Below are 12,251 nucleotides of genomic sequence, written 5' to 3' on the forward strand. Positions count from 1 at the left end.
AAGGAAACTTCTAAGTGACCCTAAACTTTTGAACGGTAGTGTATATATATTTGCCTGCATGTCTAAATATGTTTTTATGTATGTACAGTATATATGTTCGGATATGTGCACGTTTGTATTTGTGGTTAATCTTTAATTTGTGGATTGCAGCAATAGAGTCCTGCACAGGGCGCCATCCCACCTAAGGCTGGCCCGGCATGTATGCATGGTGAGACACTATACAGGGTCCATGATATGACAATGTCACATGTGTAGACGCTAATGCTGTAAATGGTCAAGTGGAATTACGGGTGCATTTACATACGTACACCTCAACCAAATGCAGTAAACTAAAAAAAAAAAAACATAATGTGGAATAACAGCATTAAACGCAGGATTTTTTTTCATTTTCTGAATTACCCTTTTTGCTTTAAGTTGTAGACAAAAGCCCAGATGTGGAAAGTGTGCAATGTTAAAGCTGCCTTCGTATACATTTCCATTTGACGTAAATGGAATGTAAAAAAAAAAAGAGACTGTTCAAGTGGAATAAAATATTCTTGTCTATGCAGCAAGTTCAGTGTTCAGCTTTTCTTGCAATTATACTAATAGCCAAACAGTGCAGACCACTTTGCTGCAGGCAACTTAATTGTATGCAAATTCTAAGCAACAGTTAACAGAAAATATGACTTTTACTTTTCCCTTTTTTTTCCCCAAACATAAAACGGTAAACTGTGTAATCACAGTAGAACTGCAATAAAATTGTTTAAAGAAAAAAATTATTGTGGGGTCAATGAGAAAATAAAGACTGTTTGTAGATATATTATGTACATTTCCGATTGGAAACACCAAAAACGTACCTTAGTTTATTTTAGTGAAAACTGCTTTTTATTAAGGGCTGATGGGCAAGGCAGAATACACAAAGTGTCCTTGAGGCTCTGTTCTAGGGAGCTACAGGCACTACGTGTGCCACCATATAATGTCTCTTGTATTACGTAAATATTCACTCCTAGAAAGAAGGCGTCCAGATGAGAATACCCCTGTAATACGACATTGGATTGTGCATGCCAGATTCTGTATGAAAACACTGTATCCCTCTATTTGCAGTCTAAAGCATATGGGGGTACAGTATGGCCCCATACACTTCCATGGGTACCATTTTACAGCTCCATACAACTCGGAGGTAGGTTGAAACCATAACGGTCGTGTGCATGGGGCCAAAGTATAAGAGTAACAGAGTTCTTCCAATAAAGAAATTTGAGAAACCCTGGTAGTGGGCGGGCAAAAATGAATAATTAATAATTACTAAATGCCAAAGGCAAAAGTAGCCCTATTTCCCAACTACACATTTATGTGCATACATTTAAAACATAACTTTATTATTATAATTTAGGAGTAACATTAACAGCTGACATTGCATTAAAAAGATCAATGCGATCTGACAAGAAGTAAGCTGAAAAGCTGTGTCCGGATAGTGCCCGAGTGATGTCAATTGCTATCTAGGTGGGCGGCTGCAGTCCGCTACCTGGTTGCTACCTAGTAGTACACAAATTCTAAGTATAATTGTCAGTAAAGCATTGTGCTTAAAGGGAATGTGTCGCGAATTAAACCTTTTTTTAAGTAAGTTACTTATTTCTATTATATTTTTTACGTCTTTTGCTTTTTTTTTTCTTTCTTCCACCTGGTGGAAAGTATTACAAATTTAATTATAATTTGACATGTTTTTTCCAATGTTGGCCACCAGAGGGAGCACTTCCCAGAATTACAGGAAGGTGAATAAGGCAAAGCAACCTGACTCACGACTGCTGTAAATGTGTAAATGTGGGAGAGAATCTCACCCCCCCTCCCTATTTTTGGCTACAAGCCAGGAAAAGGTGTCATCAAATTGCTAAGCATTGTCCAGCTGTCATTTTGGGAGTGATTGTACAAATGGCAGCTGGCAGAAGCTGTAGGACACACCAAAAGGCTAAGGATTTGTACACATGCTTACTAAAAAAAAACATCTGAAAATACGGAGCTGTTTTCAAGGGAAAACAGCTCCTGATATTCAGCCGTTTTTTAATCAAACTCACGTTTTTCATTTTTTATGGCTGTTTTTGGAGCTGTTTTCCTATAGAGTCAATGAGAAACGGCTCCAAAAACGTCCCAAGAAGTGACATGCACTTCTTTTTCACGGGTGTCTTTTTACATGCCGTTTTTTGAAAATGAGGTGTAAAAAAACGACCCGTTGGAACAGAACGCCGTATTTCCCATTGAAATCAATGTGCAGATGTTTGTAGGCATTCTGCTTCCGATTCTTCAGCCCTCTTTCGGGAAATGGACGGGAGCCATTCATTGTGTCCTATGCATTGTAGCTGCCGTATTCCATCTGTGTATGTGTCGTTAAGAGACACATACACAGATGAAATAAAACATGGCAGCCCCTAGTACAGTAAGAAAGTGTTAATTAAAAAAACATTGTGTGTGAAAAAATAAATAAAGTCAATCTAATATTTTATTAAATAAAAACACAAATTAATTTAAAAAAAAATCATGACACTGACCCTTTAAACCTCGGTTAGCCCGTCCCCCCATCAATTAACAAAATACAAAGTAAATGAACGGAAGACAAGTCTAAATCAAATCAAATCAATATTTGGTGTGACCACCTTTTGTCTTCAAAACAACACCAATTCTTCTAGGTACACTTGCACACAGTTTCTTAAAGGAACTCGGCAGGGGGGTTGTTCCAAACATCTTGGAGAACTAACCAGAGATCTTCTGTGGATGTAGACTTCCTCAAATCCTTCTGCCTCCTCATGTAATCCCAGACTGACTCGATAATGTTGAGATCAGTGCTCTGTGGGGGCCATATCATCACTTCCAGGGCTCCTTGTTCTTCTTTATGCTTAATATAATTTTTATTGACATTGGCTGTATATTTGGGGTTGTTGTCCTGCTGCAGAATAAATATGGAGCCAATCAGACTCCTCCCTGATGGTTTTGCAGGATGGATAAGTATCTGCCTGTATTTCTCAGCATTGAGGACACCATTAATCCTGACTAAATCCCCAACTCCATTTGCTGAAATGCAGCCCCAAACTTGCAAGAAACCTCCACCATGCTTCACTGTTGCCTGCAGACACTCATTATTTACCGCTCTCCAGCCCTTCGGCAACTAAACTGCCTTCAGTTACAGCCAAATTTTGACTCATCAGTCCAAACCACCTGCTGCCATTTTTCTGCACCCCAGTTCCTATGTTTTCATGCATAGTTGAGTCGCTTGGCCTTGTATCCACGTTGAAGGTATGGCCTTCATCTTGACTCTGATAACTAGTTGCACAACAAAAGCCATGGAAAAGTCATTGAAAAAGTCAAGATAAAGGATCTTGCCACTGTGTATTTCATGCGTTAAAATTCAAGATAAAAATGGCTACATCTGTATGGCTTTTTGGCCGCAATTCTTCCATGAAGACCACTTCTGGCCAGACTTCTCCGAACAACAGATGGGTGTACCTGGGTCCCGCTGGTTTCTGACATTTCTGAGCTGTTGCAACTGTTGGACATCTTCCAATTTCAAAGGGAAGTAAGCATGATGTAAGCATGATGTGTCTTTGATCTACTGCACTGTTTTCTTGGCCACTGCGTCAACGGTCCTAAACATTGCCTGTTTCTTTGTGCTTCTTCAAAAGAGCTTGAACAACACATCTTGAACCCCCAGTCTGCTTTAAAATCTTTGCCTGAGAGAGACCTCGCTGATGCAGTACAACTACTTTGTGTCATGTTGCTGTTCTCAGACTTGCCATGGTGGACCTGTGACATAAAATGGTCTTCCACAACCTCACCTTCGTAGCAGAATTTGCCTGTTCCTCACCCAGTTTTAAGCCTCCTACACAGCTGTTTCTGTTACAGTTAATGACTGTGTTTCAACCTACATGAGAAAATTATGATCATTATTGTCACAGTCTGTGGGTATGTGGACTCACTAGGCCGCACCGCCATAATGGGGAAGCAGCTGGCCAAACAACAAAGCACCCAAGCAATACAAAGTCCAGCACAAGGGTACCTAAATAGTTCAGACAGTGGCAGAGGCTTTAGCATGAATGACAGCAGGTGCAGTAGGTTGCGCCAGACGTGGCGGATGACAGTAAGAGCCGCAGGATATGACTCCAATCACTAACAGGCTCAGGAACAATAACACAGCACGGGATACAGGAAACAGGCAGCAGGGCACGGGAACAACGGGAACAGGGCAAACACTTAGGGACCATTTGCAAAGACTAACATGGGAATACTAACAACGCTCAGGCAATGAGAAAAAGGGACAGGGCCCTTCTTATAGTCCAGGGTGATCATGGGCTAATTGATCATGATTCCCATGTGTGCGCGCTGGCCCTTTAAGGCCGGGCTCGAATGTGCGCGTGCACCCTACGGGACACAGCGGACCAGAGCGTAAGTGAGCGCTCACAGATCCATGGCTGCGGCCGCCGAGAGGGTGAGTAATCCTGACGGTCCGCGGCCATGGACGCTACAATTATCACCTGTTTGGTATAATTGGTTAATCGTATACATAACTATAATCCTACAAAAATCCATGACTTTGTGCAAGTGTACCTAGAAGAACTGATGCTGTTCTGAAAGCAAAGGGTGGTCCCACCGAATATTGATTTGATTTAGATTTCTCTTCTGTTCAGTCACTTTGTATTTTGTTAAAGAGTCTCTGTCAACAGATTATATCTCCTACATAATGTGATCGGTGCTGTAATATAGATAATAACAGTGGTTTTTATTTTGAAAAACAATCATTTTTGACCAAGTTATGTACAATTTTAGATTTATGCTAATTAGTTTCTTAATAGACAACTTGGCGTGCTTTTACTTTTTACCAACTGGGCATTGTGAAGAGAAGTGTATGACGCTGACCAATCAGTGACCAATCAGCGTCATACACTTCTCATTGTTCCAGCCCAGCTTCTATCTCTGCTCAATCACACTGGGCTGGAACAATGAGAAGTGTATGACGCTGATTGGCTGATTGGTCACTGATTGGTCAGCATCATACACTTCTCTTTACAACGCCCAGTTGGTAAAAAGTAAAAACACGCCCAGTTGTCTATTAAGAAACTAATTAGCATAAATCTAAAATTGTGCATAACTTGGTAAAAAAAATTATAGTTTTTCAAAATAAAAACCACTGCTGTTATCTACATTACAGCGCCGATCAGATTATGTAGGAGATAGGACACTTATAATCTGGTGACAGAGCCTCTTTAATTGATAAAAAAAACTGTTAACTTCTGGGTGCAGACCTCCTGGGTTGAGGCTAAGAACCCTTGTCAATACAAAAATTCAAATGAAGAGAAATGCATTCCAGGGAAAAAGGTGATGTGTTTATTCACCCCATAGGCAGGCAACATTTCCATCCGTCTCAATGGGATCTTTGTCAAGCCAAGGCTTGGCAGAGATCCCATTGAGACAGATCGAAACATTGCCTGCCTATGGGGTGAATAAACACATCACCTTTTTTCACCTTTTTCCCTGGAGTGCTGTCTCTTCATTTGAATTTTTATATATATTTTAAAAAAAAAATTCTAAACATTTTGCACACTTACGTCTCTGCATAAGCTCTATTGTACAAAGCCACAATACAGCAACCATACCAGTCTATGGGGTTCTACTGCACCCCCTTATGCCTCCAATTTCTTATGTAGACATACAGAAGTTTTTCTGTCAGCCTCATAGGGAATTCAAGAACATATCATGGTGCCTCAATACAGTCAGAGGGACTCTGTGTGCTGAGGCACAGTCACAAGTGCAGAAAGAGAATATTTTTTACTGATAATACTTTTATGTACCTGGGGAGTCCAAGCCACATGACCCATGATGGAGACCAGCTGGCATCATATTCATTTTCACTGATTGTGCTCATTTCTTCATTTACTTGTGTTTGCTCCTCCAAAACCTCTACCTCAAGGGCCTTAAGAGTAATGATAGAGGAGGCAGCGCTGGCTTTGAGCATAGCCACTGCTTCACTATGACTCAAGTTGGTCAGGTCAATACCATTTATACTCAGCAGAACATCCCCTGGAGAAAAAAAAAAGTTTATCATTATAATATATATATATATATTAAGTAAACAAATAAAATACACTATAAGCTATGAAGGGAGAACGTGTCATTAGGGAAAGAATATGTTTTCAAAATGTCAACTTGATATTTCTGTTTTGCCTACCAAAAGATTTACATATTTTGGTTTTCAGTCTAGGGCTTTCATTTTATTTAGTTTGAATAGTAACTACTGGTACCACCACCAATCCGGAGAATGGGGTGCCCAGACCAATTTCTGGTGGAAAGATAACCCTGATGGAAAAGCAAGTAGTAGTCGAGCAAATAGAAGAGCTGGGAAATGAATAGTCTAGCATCTAGTATAACTGGAGAAGTAGTAGTCTGGAATACAGTGGGGCTGGGTAAGGGGTAGTCCGGCATAAAGAAAAGTTGATGAAGTAGTAGTCCGGCATATAGTAAAGCTAGGGAAGCAGTAGTCCAGCATCTAGAAGAACTGAGGAAGGAGTGGTCTGGCATATAGAAAACCTGGGAAAGTAGTAGTCTGGCATATAGAAGAGCTGGGAAAATAGTAGTCTAGGATATAAAATAGCTGAGAAAGGATTGGTCTAACAAATAGCAGAGCTGGGGAAGTAGTAGTCGTATAAGATATTGCAGTGCTGGGGAATGAGTAGTGTTGCATATATAAAACCTGGGAAAGTAGTAGTCTGGCAAAAAGAAAACCTGGGGAAGTAGTAATCGGGCATACAGTAGAGCTGGGGAAGTAGTAGTCTAGCATATAAAAGAGCTAAGAAAGGATTGGTCAGCTGGAGAAGTAGTAGTCTGGCATACAGTAGAGCTGGAGAAGGAATCGTCTGGAGTAAAGTAGACCTGGGTAAGGAGCGGTTTGGTCCCAAACAACTAAATGTGGCAATCCATTTGTCATTGTTGAACCCAAAGAGCAAAAAAAAAGACCAGATGTTCACGCCTTATAAATCATGTAAGAAAATTGACTTGAAAAGTAGTGGATAAAAGCTGTCTAAATTCTCGTCTGTGATGTCTAACCACTGCCATCTGGATTCAGCTCTGTGTATCTACAGCTTATATAAATTACCAATTATTCCTACCAGCATGATTTCTACATTTATCAAGTTCTATTTGTCGGTTAGAAAGGAAAATGTAGACTTAAACCTCGTTTTATTCTGCTGTCTCTAGCAAGACATCCGTGAGGCTGCACGCTGGTTACAAAGATTGGTAGCTCTCCACTTTTACTCCCTCTTCCTCCCGCTACTGTCATGCCTAATGATTCCATGGGAGCTTTCTTCACTGTAATATGCTTCTCGTGGCATGTTACACACTGGGCAAGATCCTGAGACAGACAAAAAAGAATACCTGAGTCAAAGGAAGGTTTACTCAGACAATACATCAGCTGAATACTGGTAATAATTTATGCCTGCTGCTGCACATGCAAATTCTATGCAAAGAACAGTCCAATATAATGCAGTGATTTTGGTTTCGTGTTTATGGCCTAGCCCGTGTGGTACTTCACACTTCTCTCCAAAGCCCTGTTCAACCACAAATCTTCCGATCTCACCTGAGCGCAATATCGATTACTTACATATCTTTCTATCAGCTAAGCAAACGATAGCCCATGCTTGGAAGAAACCATATATTCCATACTTGGAATTTCTATCCAGCTTGGACACTTTTATGACTGATGAACAACTCACCAGCATTCTCCACGATACCCATTAAAAACCTCAAGATCTGGGGCCCGTGGATCTCTTATGCCCACCCCCATCTATCGCTTACTAGTCTCTCCTTCGGATAGCTCTGGAGATTTCCCATAGATACCTTCCACTCATTCTCATTCCCCTTTTTTTCTTCTCTTTTCTTTTTTCTATCTCTCTTCTCCTCTTTTCTCTCTCTCTCTCTACTGACTCTCTCATTTCATCCTTCTACTTCTTTGATGCCGATTAGCTAATTTTATATTACTGTGATGTTACCGTTTTTGCACAGATGCAATGCAACTCCAAGTAGATTGGATGGACAGACGTCTATGCTCATATATAAGCACATTTAACATTTATCACCAATTAGAATTAAAATAACATTATCTCTGTGAAGTAAATACATCAGCAGAAGATGCTCAAATCTCACTGATAGTTTGCTACAATGTATCAGTCTGTAGTCCAAGCAGTTTAGTTCACAGAGCACAGTCTAGACTTGACACAATTTTATCCGTTAGGTATGTACAGCGTTTCAGCCTCTGAATGGAAACTAGAGTGTTCCCATTCAATGACAGCAAACTAATATCTTGAAATATGGTGAGGAATTGAAATACAAATTATATTAGAAAATTGTAAAACTTTTCATTTGTACACTGATTAAGCTGTATTTATAGAAAACAGAAAACCTCTGTATGCCTTCGTATGAACTTGGTGGTATACGGAGGTATGGTATGGATCCATAGACTTCTATGTGTGCTGTACTAAGACTGTACAAGTCAGAATTTGTACTGAGGCCTAATGAGTTAATAAAATTCTGAGACTAAAAAATACAACTCTATTGGATCAACTTCATAAACTCCTTACCCTGTGTGCACTTGGCCTGTGATGATACACTTGCTGCATATGGTGGTGAGACTGGCTGTTGCCCACTTCTCGGGTTATGTTACCAGCTGGATGCTTTACAGGCCGAGATACTGTTAAATGGACTCGTTCTCCGCTACCCTGTAGTAGAGCACAGGAATGCAAGATGAACCTACATGGATCAATATAAATATCTTAATGTAGTTTCTGTAAGAAATATTCTTGCCTTGATTCCTAAGAGACTGAGGAGAGAATTACCACTCTGCAGTCAAAATCTGCAATATTTTTGTTCTACTGATAAAAGAAATCATGTTATGCTATGCTCGGTATATGACAAAGTGCAAGGCCTCCTCCACATTTACTGTCTAAAATATATTGTAGTTTATCGAGAACCTGCTGTATGTAATAAATATACTGTATCCACAAAAACATTGCGAAATTCTTTTAATCCGATATTAATGAAAGTTGAAAAATACCAGATTATCAGATATTTTGCATTATCATATTCATACAAAAGTATATAAAATGTATTAATAAGGGTAGAGAACCATCAGGGCACTGTGGCTGGTATTATTAACAATGTATGATGGGTAATATTATGCACCAGTAGAGGCCCTGTAAAAAATACAAGCGGCCTAACCTTTCCCTTGGACTAGTTTACGACGGATATCAATGGTGCCCGACGGACCACATTGACCTATAATGGGTTCCGTCTTGGTATCTGTTGTTTGACAAGGAAGTATAGTGCTGCATACAGCGTTATTCCTCCCGCCAAATCTGACGGACTATGCAACGGAGCCTTCGACGCAAAAGTGAACAGAGCCTTAGTTCTTTATTAAAGTAATTCTGAAAAGTGGTTGCCATAGGCGTAAGAATCCTTATATAGGTACCGTTATATGGTAGAAATTTGATGTCTAATCATTGCTGATTGGCTTTAAAGTGCAGTCGTACTCTTGAAAATTGCTGTGCATAAAATTCTTACCTCGGAATCACAATAGTTATTAGAAATCTAAAATCAGCCAAATAAAAAACCCGATATATGAAACATCCGTCTCCTAATGCATCCTGAAAAAAAATGACGCCACGCAAAATAATATTTACTTTCTAAAAAAAGACTATTAAAAAGGATCGAAGCAAGAATATTTTCTTAATATCCCCGGAAAAGGTTCTGTGGCTAATAAAACTAAAATTTTGCTTTTATTATTAATGGAAGCCAAACAGCATACACCATGGTGTGGCAGAATCATGGTGTGGGGATGCTTCTCTGTATAAACCCTGGAGGGCTAGAGTCGGTAAAGGGTAAATTATTGCAGCCAAATACAGGCAAATATGGAAGAAACCCTGCTGCAGTCTGCAAGAGAAGTGTCTTGGAAGAAGAATACCTTTCAAAACAAGGACTCCCCACCCCAAAAATAAAAATGAGTGCTATATAGAAAAGCTCTTCCTCCTCTATGACCTGATGTTCGCACATTGGGCAGCATGTTCTATGTGACAGGTTCCCTTAAAAAAAACTAAAATTACTGAAAAAAAACTCGACCTATCCAAATGGTTAGCTAGAAATAATTGCCGTGTACCGTGTTGGAGAAATATGAGCACACTTTGGTCTGATAAAAACGTTGTCGCTAGCAGTGAAGTAAAGGTTGATACAATGTCTCATGCCACAGTACTGTACTTTCTATCATTACAGTCCTCAGCAAAGATGTCTTTATAAGACGTAACAATGTGTACTGGCACACTTACTCAATGCTGGCATGCTTCAAAACAAAAAAAACAATTCCCATCCACCGTTAGCCAGATTTCATGATTTAATGAGTCCATCTGTGAAGAATTATTTCTGTGTTCAGTTTTTTTCATCTCATTTCTGTACCCATAATTTATGGTTTAAAGGGACATCATTTGTTTCTATTGCTGTGTTCTGTAGGCAGTACATATGTAATATCGGCCTGTTAGCATGCTTTCTCTGACAATTTTATACAATTACAGGTAGTGATTATTCGTTAGGTTTAAGGGGGTATTCTAGTGTTAACAAGTGATGGATATTGCTAGAATATTATGGCACCTCATAGGGGGTTGTCAGACACCACCAATTACGAAAAAAAAGGGTCCGAATTATAGTAACTGCGGCAGTGGTGCTGTGCGCGGAAAAATTCAGTAGAAGCCCCTGTGCTCCACCACCACTTCAAATTATAAGGGATGCACAGACTCCGGGCCCTGGAGCGTGAGGAGGCCCAAAAGGTCTCTGCCCCATATGAGGCCATTACTATAAATGACATGTGATAGTAAAGCCACAATAGTGGTCACTTGCACATCTGGGAGTTGTGGTCATTTTGGAAGGAGGACTTGATAGCTGTATTTTCTTTCTTTTATGTGATTTTGTTTAGTAAAATACCTGAATAATCTGAGCAGCTAGTTCCGGAGTGCCATGCTTTAGGTCAAGACCATTGATTGCCAGGACGCGGTCATTGCTGTGAAGTCTCCCATCTTGAGCAGCCAGTCCTCCTTCTAGGAGATCCAGAATAAATACTCCAGACTCGTCAGTTCTGCGGACAAGTTTGATGCCAAGCTGCTCATTGGTTCCCCTTTTATTTAGAGTAACGTGGAAACTTTCTTCTTTCTGCAGATTGCTGTCCATATGGGCTTGTGTTCGGCTTCCAAAGCGTCTCTCCCGGAGAACGGTGAGATGGAGTACAGTACATGGTTGGGACAAGACCACCCTGGCATAGTTATGTGATACATTGCTAATGTCGAAATTATTCACCTATACAATAAAAAAAAGTATATCAATGGAGATCTAATATTTTAAAGGATATGTTCACCTTTGCAATAATTTTTTTTTTTTTAATTATTCCAACGAGTCATACTCATCTACATACTCAACTAGTCATACTTTCTTATAGCTGTCCCCTACGTCTTGTTTAGGAAGAAGTATGGAACAGATAGAAGGACATACGACTGCAGAATCAGACTACACAGGTTTTGTTTGTAGTCTGTAACCATAGATACATGTAGGTCTGCATGGGAGCTGTAGACACGTAATGGTAGGAAAGTTGTCTCATATTTCATTTTACATGTATTGGAATAATTTAAAAAAAAAACTGGTTGCAATGGCCATACCCTTACTTTTTGCTGTCAATATTAGAAATCGGCGCAACACAATTCCTGGAATTAAAGTAACGTACAAGCAGCATATGAAAAATATTAGAATAACTAGCTTGGCCATGCAGATCTGGACTGAGATGAATTATTGTCCATTTACACTCAGCAGTTTTTACTAACATCTGACCAATAATTGATGTTTCTAAATGGACATAATAACTATTTCCATGGTTTCCACACTCTGCCAATAACCTTTATTCTTACTAATCTAGTCAATTAATTGAGAAGACTATTCTGCATTATAGAACTTAGTAATGACACAAAAGGAACAATTTTTGCGTAAATGATCAACTGAAATGAGCATCCCGACCATGAATAATGAGAAGGTAAGTCTAACGCGAGGTTAAGTGGTAGAGTGTAAAGCCAACCATAAACTGGACATACGGCTGAATGGCACGCTCTACCAATTACCCCATCAACATATATGCTGGGATCCGCTGAGGGTGCATGTTTACTATCATAGGGAGAGGTAGAAAAGACAGCACTGGCAGCGCTTACCTCCTGGGG

The 12,251-nt window shown here is 39.8% G+C and overlaps 1 protein-coding gene across 2 annotated transcripts in view; it reads right to left on the bottom strand.

The window, feature by feature from the left end:
• LNX2 (ligand of numb-protein X 2) overlaps nucleotides 1–12,251 on the bottom strand; it is a 139,258-nt gene that overhangs the window by 18,751 nt on the left and 108,256 nt on the right. For both annotated transcript variants that reach the window (XM_075851670.1, XM_075851671.1), the window contains 4 exons: nucleotides 10,978–11,346; nucleotides 8,592–8,729; nucleotides 7,189–7,366; nucleotides 5,811–6,039 (listed from right to left, as the gene is read on the bottom strand). In XM_075851670.1, the coding sequence (XP_075707785.1) occupies nucleotides 5,811–6,039; nucleotides 7,189–7,366; nucleotides 8,592–8,729; nucleotides 10,978–11,346 (914 nt within the window). The remainder of the gene's footprint in view (nucleotides 1–5,810; nucleotides 6,040–7,188; nucleotides 7,367–8,591; nucleotides 8,730–10,977; nucleotides 11,347–12,251) is intronic.

Source organism: Rhinoderma darwinii, chromosome 2, assembly GCF_050947455.1.
Source record: "Rhinoderma darwinii isolate aRhiDar2 chromosome 2, aRhiDar2.hap1, whole genome shotgun sequence".
Lineage (NCBI taxonomy): Eukaryota > Metazoa > Chordata > Amphibia > Anura > Rhinodermatidae > Rhinoderma > Rhinoderma darwinii.